Source organism: Anguilla rostrata, chromosome 8 (assembly GCF_018555375.3).
Source record: "Anguilla rostrata isolate EN2019 chromosome 8, ASM1855537v3, whole genome shotgun sequence".
In the NCBI taxonomy this organism is placed as follows: Eukaryota; Metazoa; Chordata; class Actinopteri; order Anguilliformes; family Anguillidae; genus Anguilla; species Anguilla rostrata.
This window is the reverse complement of record NC_057940.1, coordinates 36874664-36890502: the sequence shown is the minus strand read 5'-3', so window position 1 is coordinate 36890502 and position 15839 is coordinate 36874664. Positions and strand designations below refer to the sequence as shown.

Sequence of the window (15839 nt, the reverse complement as noted above, 5' to 3'; positions counted from 1 at the left end):
GTGGAGGAAAAAGGGTGAGGCTTTTAATCCGAAGAACACCATCCCAACTGTGAAGTATGGGGGTGGTAGCATCATGTTGTGGGGACGTTTTGCTGGAACAGGGACTGGTGCACTTCAGACAATAGATGGCATCATGAGGAAGGAGGATCATCTAGAAATACTGAAGCAACACCTGAAGACATCAGCTAGAAAGTTAAAACTTGGTCGCAACTGGGTCTTCCAGCCGGACAATGATCCTAAGCGTACCCCCAAAGTTGTAACAAAATGGCTAAAAGACAACAAAGTGAAAGTATTGGAGTGGCCATCACAAATCCCCAACCTGAATCCCATAGAAAATTTGTGGACTGAACTGAAAAAGGGTGTCCATGCAAGGAGGCCCACAAACCTGATTGAGTTACACCAGTTCTGTCAGGAGGAATGGGAAATAATTCCAGCAGAGCATTGTGAGAAGCTTGTGGAAGGCTACCCAAGTGTTTGATTGAAGTTAAGCAATTAAAAGGCAATGCCACCAAATATTAACAAAATGTATGTAAACTTTTGACCCACTGAAAATCCGATATAGTACATAAAAGCTGAAATAAATCTGTCTATTAGCTATTATTTTGAAACGACCTCTTATGGAAATGAAGTTGATACCCTAATTGACTTAACACAGGAAATATATGGTAGCATGGAATGAGTGGAGTTGTGAAAAATTGAGTTTGAATGTCTTTAGCCTAGGTGTATTTAAACCTTTCGCCTCTACTGTATATATAGTATAGTGTATAGTATACTATAAGTTGTGATGTTTTACTGTCATCTTAACTTTGATGAGAGGCAAGAGAGGTGTGTTTGAATGTGGTATGTACTGGTGTGGCCAGCAGGTTCCACGTTCCCCCATGCATGAGCACCGACAATGGAGGTATAGAAGTTACACACACACACACACTTATGCACGCGCACACACACACACTTACGCACACGCACACACACACATAGACGTGCACACACAAACACGCACACACACACACTTGCACAGGCACACACACATGCACGTGCACTCGCACACACATGCACATGCGTGTACACACACACATTCACGTGCACACACACACACGCACAAGCGCGTACACACACACACGCACGCACACACTCACACACTTGTGCATGTGCACTCACACACGCACGTGCGCTACACACAAACACACACACGGATGTGCGCGCACACGCACACAGATGCACATACACACCCACATGCACACTTGTGCACATGCACACACACACACACGGACGTGCACACACAAACACGCACACACAGTTGCGCACGCACACACACACACACACACACTTGCGCACGTGCACACACACACACACACACATTCACGTGCACACACACACTTGGACATTCGCATACACACACATACACTCATGCATGTGCACACACGCACGTGTGCATACACACAAAAGCACACACACACACACACACACACACACACGGATGTGTGCGCACACACACAGATGCACAAACACACACACATGCATGCGCATGCACACACGCACTGACACAGGGCTGGGAGTGGCCACTGTGTCATGTGATGAACAGACAAAATAAATTCCATGAATACTTGGCCTTTCATCAGTTCCTGAAATAAAAATAGAAAATACATAAAGCAAGCAATGCGGAAACGAGAAACAAAAGTCTACAGGCCAAGGCAGGGCAAAAAGTCCACAACAACAAACAAGGTCCTGCAGCTCTCCCTGGTTGGTGGAAAAACTGGCGTGCTCAACGAACAGTGCACCTCATCCCTTCCTGGTACTACAACACCTATGTATTTTTTTATCAGTGGTAGCTGACCCTGGAGATCTCCCATTCTGTAGGTTATCACTCCAACCTTTACAAAGCACACCTCATTCAACAGCTAGAGAACAGGTTGAGCAGCTTTTTAGTAGGGTCATGTGTGCCAATGGGTTGAAATGAAAACCTACAGGACAGAAACAGGGTTGGTTACCACTGTTATATATTCACTTTGTTACAGTAATCATTCACTTACTATGATACTACACTTGATTGCTCTTTTGCACTAATTGGATTGATTTTGCAATTCTCTCCTTCTCCTGTCTCCCCCCATCTCATCCTTTTCCGTTGCTCAGTAATGAGGCCTTTGTTCCCAGCTTCTTTTAGTGCCCTATCTTCCACCCCTCCAGCCTTGAATGGGAGGAAGAAGGGAGCACAAGAGATGGCGTGCTTGAACCTATTCCAGCATGCATTGGGTGAGAGACAGGAATACACCTTGGACAGGCCTGCAATCTACTGCAGGGCATACACACCATTCACTCACCATTCACTCACACACTCATGCCTTCTATATTTAGAGTCTCCAATTAGCCTACCTGTATGTCTTTGGACTGTGGGAGGAAACCCGGAAGCTGGAGAACCTGGAGGAAATCAACATGGACATGGGGAGAACATGCACATTAACAGATTCTCACTTAACAGGATCTGAACATCCTGAACAACCAGAGTAATATAATTTAAATATCATTAGTTTACAGACTTTATAGAAACCTCTTATAATGATGTTATCTTTGAGATGGTTACCGTCATGAGCAGAACTTTGAGCTCTGTGGTCGCTATCTTCTCCCAAGTGCTTGTATTACAATTGCCTGTGAACTGCATCTCTGTCTGAACTTTCCTCAGGCTGCTGTTTGTAACTGAACTGTCTCTCACTTGGTTCCCCCCCAGTTCTACAAAACTTTGTATTGCAATGTATAGTACTGAGTTGGTTTAATGTTGGATAAAGTCATAATTTGGTGAGATAGGGGCATGATATATAGTAAAACAGATACACTATATAACCAAAAGTATCTGGACAGTGATTTGGTCTAATGGCCATAATTTTGGATGAGATTTTGGATGTCAGGTGTAGACATACTTTTGGCCATGTGGGGTATTTTATTCCACATGCGATAACCCATATCAGTGCACCAAAGCTACAAACCACATATAGCTATACCCCGTTTCTATTTATAAATCTATTGCCTTGTCTTGACGTACTAAATATAGATTGTGGAAGAAATAGGCTACATTACCATACAATAAATACAATATGGTATAAAATATATGCTGATAAACATGGGACATTTTCAGTATTTATGAGTCATAGAAACCTGGTTGCTAGCCACGTGTTAAAATCTGTACATTTAAATTGGTTTTTAAAACAACAACGAAGCGAACTAGACTATTTAAGTTTCGTTTTTCAGATTCAAACGTAATCAGTGGGACGGACAATAAAACGAGCCGCGCAACGTATATAACCGCTCGCAAACATATAGTGAAAATAGTTTACTTTTTCCGTTTAGAGAGCATATCTTATGATCAAAAGAGGAACAGAATGAGCAGAAGTGGGTCTATAGATAACAATTATTTGTTTAGCTTGACAAATTACTGTTCTATATGTCTGTGACGATGAGTAAAATAGCCGGATTTAGAGAGAGGTCGCTGTACGGTACCGCTTGAAGAACGAGTAAATATATATACTGTAATATAATCATTATCATAGTGTCTAAATTTGTATTAATTTTTCCAGAATGGAATCCCACGCTGTGGAGCAAGACTTTCGACCAAATGTTGAAAGAAAAGTTGGGCAATGATGACAGCTGGGAATTTCGGTCCAACAACAGCCTGGAAGAGAATCTCTCTGATGATGAGAAGAGCTTGGGGTGGAAGATCTCCAGCTGCCGCTCTGCCCACGGAACGTACGTATGGCTTCAACTGTCTTTTTCGCGAGAAAGCATTATTCTACACACTGTGACCATAATTAGCCATCTTCCTTGTATGTATAAACAAGCAAACAAATAAATGAATACATTTACAAGCAGCAATTAACCGTCCGAGGACAAATATTCACCACACAGCTATTGAAAAAGTATGGTGACCCATGTGGGAAATCAGGGCCATAGTTGGCCAATAGAAACCACGTATTTTTCATGCAGAATTTAAAGGCAATAGGCCAGTGTTTATGGGTTTTTATCATGCAGATTACTGCTGCAGTCTCATTGGATCAGATGCCTTTTCCTAATGTTTTAGAGGACCTTAAAATGAAAAATTCGTTTAAAGTTCCATATCCATATTGTTGATGTGGATGTGGATGGTCTAGGACAGGTCTTTTAAATGTTTGTCGAAAAACTTAAAAATGGAAGTGAATTCAGTGTGCTGCACATTATGACTTCCAACCACCTATGTTGTCCATGAGGAGAGACATCTTGTCAGCCTGGTCTCCAGCCCACAAGAGCTTTCATTTTTAAAAATTGGAAAAAGTGATTTTTTGTGAATTTCTGATTTTAAAAAAAGATAGTTTACAATGGGCCAATTTAGGTTTCTGCTGTTGATGCGAGTGCCAATATAGCTGTAGTTTAATACATTTATGTCAAACCACAAAGGTTTAAAAAAAAAAAAAAATGTATTATTTGTTTTGGCATTTTTGTGATAACCCAAGTCTACATCAATTTTTATTGGATTACTGTGGCCACATTTTTTTCAGTATCAAATTTCTTTACAATAACATTTTAAAGGACCTTCCAATGAACAATTTGTTGAAGGTTCCATGTCAATATTAGATTGCATTACATTAAATTACACACATTTAGCAGACGCTCTTTAGAGTGACTTACAACTTTTTTTTTTTTACATAGCAGCAGGTGTCAAGTGATCTATGGGGAGATGTCCTTTAAATGTTTTTTAAAAAAAATGAAAAATGGCAGAAAATAGGGTGGACATGATGAATTTGAATCGTTCATGTTGTGTACGAGTATAGAGACATCAAGTCTCAAGCCCACATGGGACAGGAGTTATTCATTTTTTTAAATATTACTGAAATATAAGCCTTGTGACATTTGATTGATGATAGAATACTGCCACCATGTGGCTCAAATGCTGCCATTTTCAGAAGTATTTTGGAAACACAATGGGCTATATTTTAACGATCTAAGCGCACGGTCTAAAGCGCATGGCGCAAGTGCATTTAGGGCGTGTCCAAATCCACTTTTGCTAGTTTAACGTCAGATAATCTGAGCGCAAAGTAAGCCACATGGTTCAAAGGGGTTGTACTTAGTCTCTTAATTTAATCATAGGTGTGTTTTGGGCGTGAAATAAACCAGAGTGTCATCTCCTATTCCCTTTTAAAAGCCAGGTGCGCTTGCACCTTGGTGGATTGCTATGTGCTATTTGGGCGCTGGAAGGGAAAATGACAACTGCGTCGGTCTGAAACTAGCAAAGACACTTGCGTTGCGCTTGGTGCCCAAGTGTAAGATAGAGCCCAATATCTTCTTGGGCCCATTTACAGATTCAGGTGTGGTACCTGCCGCAGAAGCTGGCCATCGGCCCGGGTTACTCTTCTCTTCCACTACCGCCTGCGCAGCGAGGCAGCCCGGGGGACGGTGATCATGCGACCCTTCGGACAGGCGTGCCGGGGCTGCAGTGGGAAGTTTCTGCTCCCAGGGTTCTCCAGGCTGCAAGTAAAGATGGTCCTGCTCAAGCTGATTCGCAAGATCAAGAAGAACTGCTACGGTGAAGAGCAAGAGAACAACAATAATTCCTTCCCCTCTGAGAATGTGCGGACGAAGCCGCATGAGAGTTCGCTGTGTGAGGCCTGTAGTCAGGGGATGTGCCGTGTGGGAAAGGAAACATGATTACCTCAGGAGCCCCAGCAGGCAACATGAGTCGCCCTATTAGTTACCTGAGACACATAATTAAAAAAAAAAATTTTTATATTAAAAAGAAACAAAAATGCCTCTAAATCAATATATATATTTTTAACCAATGTAATATGGAGGAAAATATTTATTCAAAGTGATATTGTATTGTCTACGTTTGGAACCATATGTATATGTGGAGATGTGGGGGGGGGGTGGGTGGCATGGTTATGGCTGTGGGCGGAGATAAGGGGGGAGGATATTAGATAATCGGGGCTAGCCTTTATCTGTTTGCATGGTGTGAGATTGGGGACTCTGAGATGAGAGAGAGAGAGAGAGAGAGAGAGAGAGAGAGAGGGCCGACACAGGCACAATCAGTGCACAAGCAAACAGGCTGAGACAGAAATTAATTTCCTTTTGTATTGTACATATTACAATCAACGTCAAAGGGAGGAATTCTTTGAAAATATAAACACTATTTTCCCCAACATCCAAAATATGAGTGACAATGAAAAATTATTATTATTATTTTAACCTTGTACTAAAGATATTTGTTTATATTAGAATAATAGTAATATTGTTTTTTGTGATGTTCTTCACACCTTAATGTTATTTGTTTCTTTTTGACACGAATATGTGAATATGCCTATTATTATTCTTATTATTATTATTATTATTATTATTATTATTATTATTATTGGACAAGCCGCCAATCTATCGCAGGGCACACACAGCATTCACTCACACCGGAGGCAGAAACGCGTTATGCTTTTTATACTAATGATTTAAATAATTGTTAAAAAATGTTGTAAATATTGCCAGAATTGTTTGTTTATTTGATGAGATAACTGCTTAGAATAAAATATGTCAGTTTAATTTTGAGAAATGTTTGTCATTTGTGGTAAATTACAGTATACTAGTATTTTTTAAGGTCTTTAAGGGGGAAAAAACCATGTTATCCTTGTAGTTATGTCACTGCTAATACACAACAATCTCATATTCTTTACAATGCAAATGGATAAATTAATTTTAATGTCACTTGTCCATTACATTACATTTAATGGTAAAAATGGTAAAATGGACTGCATTTATATAGCGCTTTTATCCAAAGCGCTTTACAATCGATGCCTCTCATTCGCCAGAGCAGTTAGGTGTCTTGCTCAAGGACACTTCGACATGCCCAGGGCGGGGTTTGAACTGGCAACCCTCCGACTGCCAGACAATCGGTCTTACCTCCTGAGCTATGTCGCCCCTTTTTTTTATTTGGCTGATACTTTTATCCAAAGCGACCTACAATAAATGCATATCGAAGGTCATTGGAAAAACTACAAAACAGACCGATAAGATACAATAGTCATTTTGTAACAGTTATTCATAGCCATGAACACATTAAGTGCAGTTCACACAGTAAACATTACTCTGACCTAACCTATGCTAAGTCAAACTAGGCGGCATGACAAGCTGCAATATCAAGATAATGATACAAAGCACAATATAAGCGGTGGATGGAGGTACATGTAACATGAAAGTGGCGCAGGAAGAACATGTGTAGCATGAAAGAGGGGGATAAGTGATAAAAATGATTCCCAATTGGGAGTGCCCCACAGAGTGGTGATAGTTAGTAGATCCAGGTATAGTCTGAAGAGTCTTCAGACCTTGGTGGAAGATGGGCAATGAGGGAGTGGTTCGCAAAGAAAGGGGGGGATTTGTTCCACCACTGGGGAGATAGGGTGGAGAAGCTCCATGTAGTGCTCCTAGCTTGCTAAGAACACTTAAAACACATAGAAGTTAAGTGCACTATCAAATAACAAGCAAAAAATGTATCACAAAAGGTGAATGTTTTAGATTTGAGCCCCTCAGCGTTCCAGATCAGTGCCTGCCCCCTCAGCACCTGCAGTAGGTCCCAGCTGCAGCAGTGCAGTCTCTGTGCAGTCTGACTGAGGGAGGTTTTTGTACGGCTCTGTATCACTGTGTGAACACCCAGTTACTGAAATAATGAGCACTCTGACAGTAATAATCTCCTGCATCTTCAGCCTGGACTCCAGTGATTTTCAGTGTAAACTGAGTCCCAGATCAAGTCCCACTGAAACGATCAGGAATCCCAGTATGGCGAGTTGTGGCAAGATAAATCAGAAGTTTAGGAGCCTGACCAGGTTTCTGCAGGTACCAGTGGAGCTTGGGACCAGAGTCACCATCGGACCTGAGGAAGTCCACACTCTGACTGGCTGTACAGCTGATAGAGACAGTGTCTCCCAGCTGAACAGACCGTACTGCTGGAGACTGAGTCAGAACTATATCTGCAATTGATTCTGAAATACAAAAAATTGGAATGTATGTCAATGCACATTAATCAAAGCAAACAAATATTGGTAATTAACAAGCAATATTCTGGTCATTTTGACAACAATGGCAACTCTTGTAAAAACATTTATGTTTTCAAAATTATGCAATGTAAATGTGAACAACAATCAAAATCCCAAGTTACAATGGATCTGTCGTTCTCACCTTGTACAAGGAGTCCCAGCATCACCAGCAGTAGAAAGACTGACATCATCATAATACTGCCTGTGTCAGTGTCTGTGAAAGGACAGTCTGGGCAGTCACTGATCAGTACTGGGGATCTTAAAGTGTGTGGAGCAGTGAGGCAGGACAGGTATGCAAAGCCCCTTCCTCTATACAAATCCTGTCACACACAGTTAGAGGAGCTCTGATGTGTGAACAGCAGTGGGTCTGTAGAGGGCTGGGACTTGTGCTCTATTCACTATTTTTTGCCCAGTAAAACAAAATGTGAACTTTACTCTTTATGATATTGTATTGTATGATTAAAGATGTGTGACTGAGAAAGACTGGCTGAACATGAGGTATGATTGTTAAATATGTGTTTAATATATTCATATCTTATGGGCTTTGATGGCAGGTTCATTACAAGAGTTCAGAAAGTCAGGACATCAGTCAGGTACAGGGAACTATTCATTTACAGTATATCCATATGGATTTAATGAAAAGTGAAATACTGTATTATTGTGAATTTGAATGTTTCCTGATTTCACTCAGAAGACCTCATTTCTCTATATTTAATGCAGTTGTATTTAGACAACGAGAAAAAAAGATTTATCCCCTTTTTTTAGTCCTAAACTGTAATTCCTTCTTCAGTTCTGGAGCGCACAGATTCTCATGCTCTCCCCCATGTGCTGCCAGTAGCCTATAATATTCATTTTGCTCTCAGCCAGCTGAGCAGCACAGCCACTGAATCTGGGAGCTCACACTGTGCAGCTGGCACAGATAGACTGCAGGCAAACAGTCAACCAGAGGAATCACTCTGTCCTCAGTGAGAAAGGGACAACTGAGCTGAATGAGTCCCTCCCTCCCTCCTGTGGTGACCTCACAGATAATGACATATTCCCTTCTACACAGCGGCTCACAGGATTGGTCAGCAGTGCCTATCAGACTGTAGTTTGTGCTCTTTTATTATGGTGTTAGAGGATCAGATCAGAAGCAGCAGTGGAGCTCTGATTTGTCAGGGTGTGTAACAGCAGCTTGTGTGATGTGTGCTGGGAGAGCTCTGGACTGAGTGACTCCACTGTGCTGGACTGCCTGCTGTTCACTGCTACAGGGTTCTGTGACATCTTGTGTTAAACTAGTTTAAAAAAGAATTCAAAATGCAAAGTCATTGGAAATTCATCCAAATTACATTCCTAAATAAAGGCTAGAATGCACTGAAATTAAAATGTAGTATGATCTTTTTGAAAAGCGAATCTGAATGATTTCATAATAATCCACTGTAGATCAATGTTTTCAAGCAAAGCCTCTCAATGTCTCCGGTCAGTGCCTCCCCCCTCAGCACCTGCAGTAGGTCCCAGCTGCAGCAGTGCAGTCTCTGTGCAGTCTGACTGAGGGAGGTTTTTGTACGGCTCTCTAACACTGTGTGAGCGGATCGCTCCTGTCCTGCTGACAGTAATAATCTCCTGCATCTTCAGCCTGGACTCCAGTGATTTTCAGTGTGAACTGAGTCCCAGATCCACTCCCACTGAAACGATCAGGAATCCCAGTCTGGCGATTTGTGTCCCAATAAATCAGAAGTTTAGGAGCCTGACCAGGTTTCTGCAAGTACCACTGGAGACCGCTGTCCACACTCTCACTGGCTGTACAGCTGATAGAGACAGTGTCTCCCAGGTGAACAGACCGAGCTGCTGGAGACTGAAACAGAACTACATCTGCCATTGATTCTGAAATAGAAACCATGGAAATGGATTTCAATGCACATTAATATTGTCAAACTCAATGCAATATTCTGGCAATAATTAGAGTAGAATGGTACTATTATGACAACAGCTATGTTTTGAAAAGTAATCAATAAAAAAATAAAACATAAGCAAAATCCAAAGTTAACATGGATCAATATTTCTTACCCTGGACAAGGAGTCCAAGCATCACCAGCAGTAATATGTTTGACATCATCATAATGCTGCCTGTGTCAGTGTCTGTGAAAGGACTGGACAGTCACTGATCAGTACTGGGGATCTTAAAGTGTGTGGAGCAGTGAGGCAGGACAGGTATGCAAAGCCCCTTCTTCTATACAAATCCTGTCACACACACTTAGAGGAGCTCTGATGTGTGAACTGCAGTGGGTCTATAGAGGGCTGGGACACGCTATGTTCTTACTCAGTTAAACATTTAATTGTCAATCTTACTATTTTTGGCTTTGATAATTCTCATTATATAAGCATGACTTGTGAAGACAGTCAGGTTTAATATGGTTTATCATTGTGTGAAATATGTGTTGAATGAATTCATGTTGCATGTCATGATTGTAGTTTCTTCATGGCAGTTTGGAAAGTCAAAGACATCTGTCAGGTGCAGGGAATAATTAAGGTCCAGTATATCTATCTAAAATTAAAGAAAAGTGAGATACAAGATTACAATGAAAATTCCCTGATTTCACTCAGAAGACCTTCCTTCTTTGAATTTAATGGAGTTGCATTTTAGAATACAAGTAATGAAGATGCTTGTGTTCAAATATTGGGGAAACTGACTTAACCTTACAAAAATGTATTTCATGTTTCAAACAAAGATTTATCCTCATATAGGTGCTGAACAGTAATTCCTCCATCAGTCCTGGAGAGCCCAGAATATCCTGCTCTTCCCCATGTGCAGCCAGCAGCCGCTAATTCTCATTTAGCTCTCAGCCAGCTGAGCAGCGCAGCCACTGAATCTGGGAGCTCACACTGCGCAGCTGGTACAGGCAGACTGCAGGCACACAGTCACCCAGAGGAATCGCTTTTCCTCAGAGAGAAAGGGACGACTGAGCTGCACGAGTCCCTCCCTCCCTCCTGTGATGACCTCACAGATAATGGTATGATCCCTTCTGCACAGCGGCTCACCGGATTGGTCAGCGGTGCTGTCAGACTGTAGCTTGTGCTACATTATTACGGGGTTGGAGGATCGGATCAGAAGCAGCAGTGGAGCTCTCTGATTGGTCAGGGTGTGTAACAGCAGCCTGTGTGATGTGTGCTGGGAGAGCTCTGGACTGAGTGACTCCACTGTGCTGGACTGCCTGCAGTTCACTGCATCTGGGCTCTGTGCCATCCTGTGTTCAAATCATTATCTATCAAAGAGTTTAGAAATGTGATATTTTATGTCAGATAACTGCTTCAGAACAACACTTGTCTATTAGCCAAGGAGTGATTACAAAGCAAAGCCATTGGAAAGTCTTCGACATTACAATACATTCCTTATTAAAAGTGTGGGTATTCTGAAATATACTGAAATATATGGTAATTGTTTTGATTTGTCAGTATACATTTTTAAAAATAATCTAACATGGCTCAGTGTTCCAGATCGGTGCCTCCCCCCTCAGCACCTGCAGTAGGTCCCAGCTGCAGCAGTGCAGTCTGTGTGCAGTCTGACTGAGAGAGGTTTTTGTACGGCTCTGTATCACTGTGTGAGCGGATCGCTCCTGTACTGCTGACAGTAATAATCTCCTGCGTCTTCAGCCTGGACTCCAGTGATTTTCAGTGTGAACTGAGTCCCAGATCCACTCCCACTGAAACGATCAGGAATCCCAGACTGGCGAGTTGTGGCATAATAAATCAAAAGTTTAGGAGCCTGACCAGGTTTCTGCTGGTACCAGCTGAGGTAGTGGTAGGAGCCAATTGTAACACTCTGACTGGTTGTACAGCTGATAGAGACAGTGTCTCCCAGCTGAACAGACTGAGCTGCTGGAGACTGAGTCAGAAGTATATCTGCCATTGATTCTGAAAAACAAAGCAGGGAAATGGATGACAATCACAATAATATTGACAAACAACATGCAATATTCTGGTGAATTTGATGATAAAATAAGTTCATTTTTTAAAAGAAGTATAAAAGAAAATGTGAACCAAAACTAAAATTCCAATTTAAAATCAATTTGTCTTTCTCACCCTGTATAAGGAGTCCCAGCATCACCAGCAGTAGAAAGTTTGACATCGCCATAACGCTGCCTGTGTCAGTGTCTGTGAAAGGACTGGACAGTCACTGATCAGTACTGGGGGTCTTAAAGTGTGTGGAGCAGTGAGGCAGGACAGGTATGCAAAGCCCCTTCCTCTATACAAATCCTGTCACACACAGTTAGAGGAGCTCTGATGTGTGAACAGCAGTGGGTCTATAGAGGCCTGGGACACGTACTGTTTACTCAGTAAATGTCAATATTACTATTTTTGTCATTGTAATTTCTGATTTAATAAGCATAACTGGTGAAGACAGGCAGGCTGAATATGGCTTATCATTGAGTAAAATATGAATTGAATAAATTCACTTTGCATGTTATGATTGACTCTACAAAACTTCCATAAAGAAACAACAAAGACATCAGTCAGGCACTGGGATTAATTCAGTTGAAGTATATACATCTGGAATCAATGAAAAGTGAAATTCTGAATTATTTTGAATGCTTCCTGATTTCACTCATTCTCAGATTTTAAATTGCATGATAAATAATGCTACCAGCAATGCGCATTCCATGTTCATCCTTCATCTTTGAGCTAAATCATTAGCATTCATTTTTACAGCATTAACTCAAAGAGTTTACAAATGGAGTGATGCAGTAATCACTGTCTGTATGGTGTGTGAAAGGCCCCTTATGTGTCCTGTAGTCACACAGGCAGATCACTCTCATCTCCCGCTCAACAAGGAGAGGTACTCCATCATGACTGCTTTACTGGTATTCATGATTTTAATCCTGCTTGAATCAGATATGTCTGCTGGCTTTACATACCCGCTGTTTAAATACTTTATGAACACAATGCTACTTTTTCTTACTGAACTCAAACGTGTTCTGGTAATACTAATCCAGTACTGAATCCATGCCTGAAATATGATGGATGCTTGTGCAACTGCTCGATATATGTCAACTTAAAAAAGTCTCTAATCTTATATCATGAGAATTTGTTATGGAATTATGTGCATGCTGTTTCGTGTAAAGTAAAATTCTCAAACGGTAATGAATAATAATAATATTATAGCATGGCTGCGATGAAACCAGGATTCCCCCAGAATAGATGCACCATTAATAATAAATTATCATGTATGTATTGAATACATAGTCATAATACCGTTTCGGGAAGCAATTCATTTGAAACCCCACTCATTCCAGCTCTGGGAGAATGTACACATCCTCTGCATTAGTCTGAACTCCAGAGCAATATGGAGATGATTGCTGCTTGTGAGCTGATGTACTGTGTGATGCCTGTGATGTTGTGGTACAGAAGTGTGTGTGTTTCAGCAGCAGCTCTGCTATGGGCTCTGTGTGTGTGACACAGAGCAGCACAGAGAGGTGTGTATTCAGAGCTGTGGCCCCCCTACAGCTCAGCTGGCAGTACTGCTGTCCCAGATGAGTGCCTCCCCCCTCAGCACCTGCAGTAGGTCCCAGCTGCAGCAGTGCAGTCTCTGTGCAGTCTGACTGAGGGAGGTTTTTGTACGGCTCTGTATCACTGTGTGAACGGGTAGCTGCTGCCCTGCTGACAGTAATAATCTCCTGCATCTTCAGCCTGGACTCCAGCGATTTTCAGTGTAAACTGAGTCCCAGATCCACTCCCACTGAAACGATCAGGAATCCCAGACTGGCGACTTGTGGCAGCATAAATCAGAAGTTTAGGAGCCTGACCAGGTTTCTGCAGGTACCAGCTGAGCCAGCTGCCCACACTCTGACTGGCTGTACAGCTGATAGAAACAGTGTCTCCCAGCTGAACAGACTGAGCTGATGGAGACTGAGTCAGAATTATATCTGCCATTGATTCTGAAAAAAAAAACATGGAAATGGATGTCAATGCACATTAACCAGTGCAGAAAATATTGGTAATTAACGAGCGATATTCTGGTAATTTTGACAACAATGGCAACTTTTGTAAAAACATTTATGTTTTCAAAATTATGCAATATAAATGTGAACAACTATCAAAATTCCAAGTTACAATGGATCTGTCAATCTTACCCTGTACAACGAGTCCCAGCATCATGAGCAGTAAAATGTTTGCTCTCGTCATAATGCTGCCTGTGTCGGTTTCTGTGAAAGGACAGACTGGACAGTCACTGAGCAGTACTGGGGGTCTTAAAGTGTGTGGAGCAGTGAGGCAGGACAGATATGCAAAGCCCCTTCCTCTATACAAATCCTGTCACACACAGTTAGAGGAGCTCTGATGTGTGAACAGCAGCGGGTCTGTAGAGGGCTGGAACACGTGCTGTTTTCACCCTGTTAAACGTTTAAATGTCAGTCTTACTGTTTGTGGAATTGCAATGTATGATTTTAGACAAATAACTGGTGAAAACAGGCATGTTGAATGTGACATAACGTGTAAAATATCTGTTGAATAAATTCACATTGCCTCTTATTATTGTAGTTTCTTTATGGGAGATCAGAAAGTCAATGACATCAGTTAGGCGCTTTGAATTATTGGAATTGGAGTATATCCCTCTGGAATTAATGAAAACTGAAATACAATATTATTTTGAATGTTTCCTGATTTATCTCATTCTCAGTTTTTAAATTGCATGATAAATAATGCTACATCAATGCACATTTCATGTTCCTCCTTCATCTTTCAGCTAAATCATTACATTTCTTTCACAAGATTACAGCAGTAGCTCAATGGGTTTACAAAGGGAGTGATGCAGTATTCACTGTCTGTATGGTGTGTGTAAGAGCCCTTATGTGTCCTGTAGTTACACATGCAGATCACCCTCATCTCTTCTGAATAAGGTGAGGTACCCCACTGAGGGTGACTGCTTTACTTGTATTCATGATTTTAATTCTGTGTGAATCAGACATGTTTGCTGGTTTTACATTCCCTCTGTGTGAAAATTCTAGGCACACAATGCTACATTTGTTCACTGAACTATGACATGTTCTGGTTTTGTTAATCCAATACCTAATCCAAGCCTGAAATATGATGGATGCATGTGCAACTGCTTCATGTCCCTTAAGTTAAAAAAAAAAATCCCCAGTCTAATAACAAGTGACTTTTTCAATGAATTTTATTCATGTTGTTTTGTATGAAGTAAAATGCTTAAAGGGTGATAAATAATAATGATATTTGCTACTTTATGCTTCGTAAAAACCGAAGGCAATATGCTTTGGAATCACTCATTTGAGTCACAAAATTGCACCATGACCATTTTCACTGATTATTACAAAAATGATGATCATCGAAATCAAAAACATTATATCTCAGAAAACAGTCAAATCTGAGACTGTGATTCAGTCCAGCACAGCTGTGATGAAACGAGGATTCCACCAGAAAACATGCACCATTAATAATAAATCATCATGAATTAACTGAATACATACTCATAATAGCTTTCTGGAAGCAATTCATTTGAAACCCCACTCATTCCCCCTCTGGGAGAAAGTACAAATCCTCTGCATTTGGTGGAACTCTGATTCACTCAGTCACTGAGGCAATACTGGGGGTCTTAATGTGTGTGGAGCAGTGAGGCAGGACAGGTATGCAAAGCCCCATCCTCTATACAAATCCTGTCACACACTGTTAGAGGAGCTCTGATATGTGAACAGCAGTGGGTCTATAGAGGGCTGGGACAGGTGCGCTATTCACTGATGTTTTAACCCATTGTCATCCAGAGACTGGGTGCCCCGCCCAGCTGTGCTTGTTCTCTCTCTCTCTCTCTCTCTCTCT

At 41.4% G+C, this 15839-nt stretch overlaps 1 protein-coding gene and 1 gene segment (V, D, J or C); one reads left to right on the top strand and one right to left on the bottom strand.

Moving 5' to 3' along the window:
• Positions 1–3267: 3267 nt before the first annotated feature.
• Positions 3268–6546, top strand: LOC135261620 (receptor-transporting protein 4-like). Its single transcript, XM_064348089.1, has 3 exons — positions 3268–3381; positions 3567–3735; positions 5322–6546. Exons 1-3 carry the CDS (start codon positions 3372–3374, stop codon positions 5665–5667), a joined length of 525 nt encoding a protein of 174 aa, XP_064204159.1. The 5' UTR covers positions 3268–3371; the 3' UTR covers positions 5668–6546.
• Positions 6547–13544: 6998 nt separating this feature from the next.
• Positions 13545–14410, bottom strand: LOC135261612 (immunoglobulin kappa variable 1-12-like). The segment is given in 2 exon segments: positions 13545–13945; positions 14141–14410. Coding segments are annotated over 2 exon segments (360 nt in total).
• Between the last annotated feature and the right edge of the window lie 1429 nt (positions 14411–15839).

Coding starts and splice junctions, on each gene's coding strand:
- LOC135261620 (XM_064348089.1), top strand. Junction 3,736..5,321: donor TGCCGCTCTGCCCACGGAAC/GTACGTATGGCT, acceptor GCCCATTTACAG/ATTCAGGTGTGGTACCTGCC.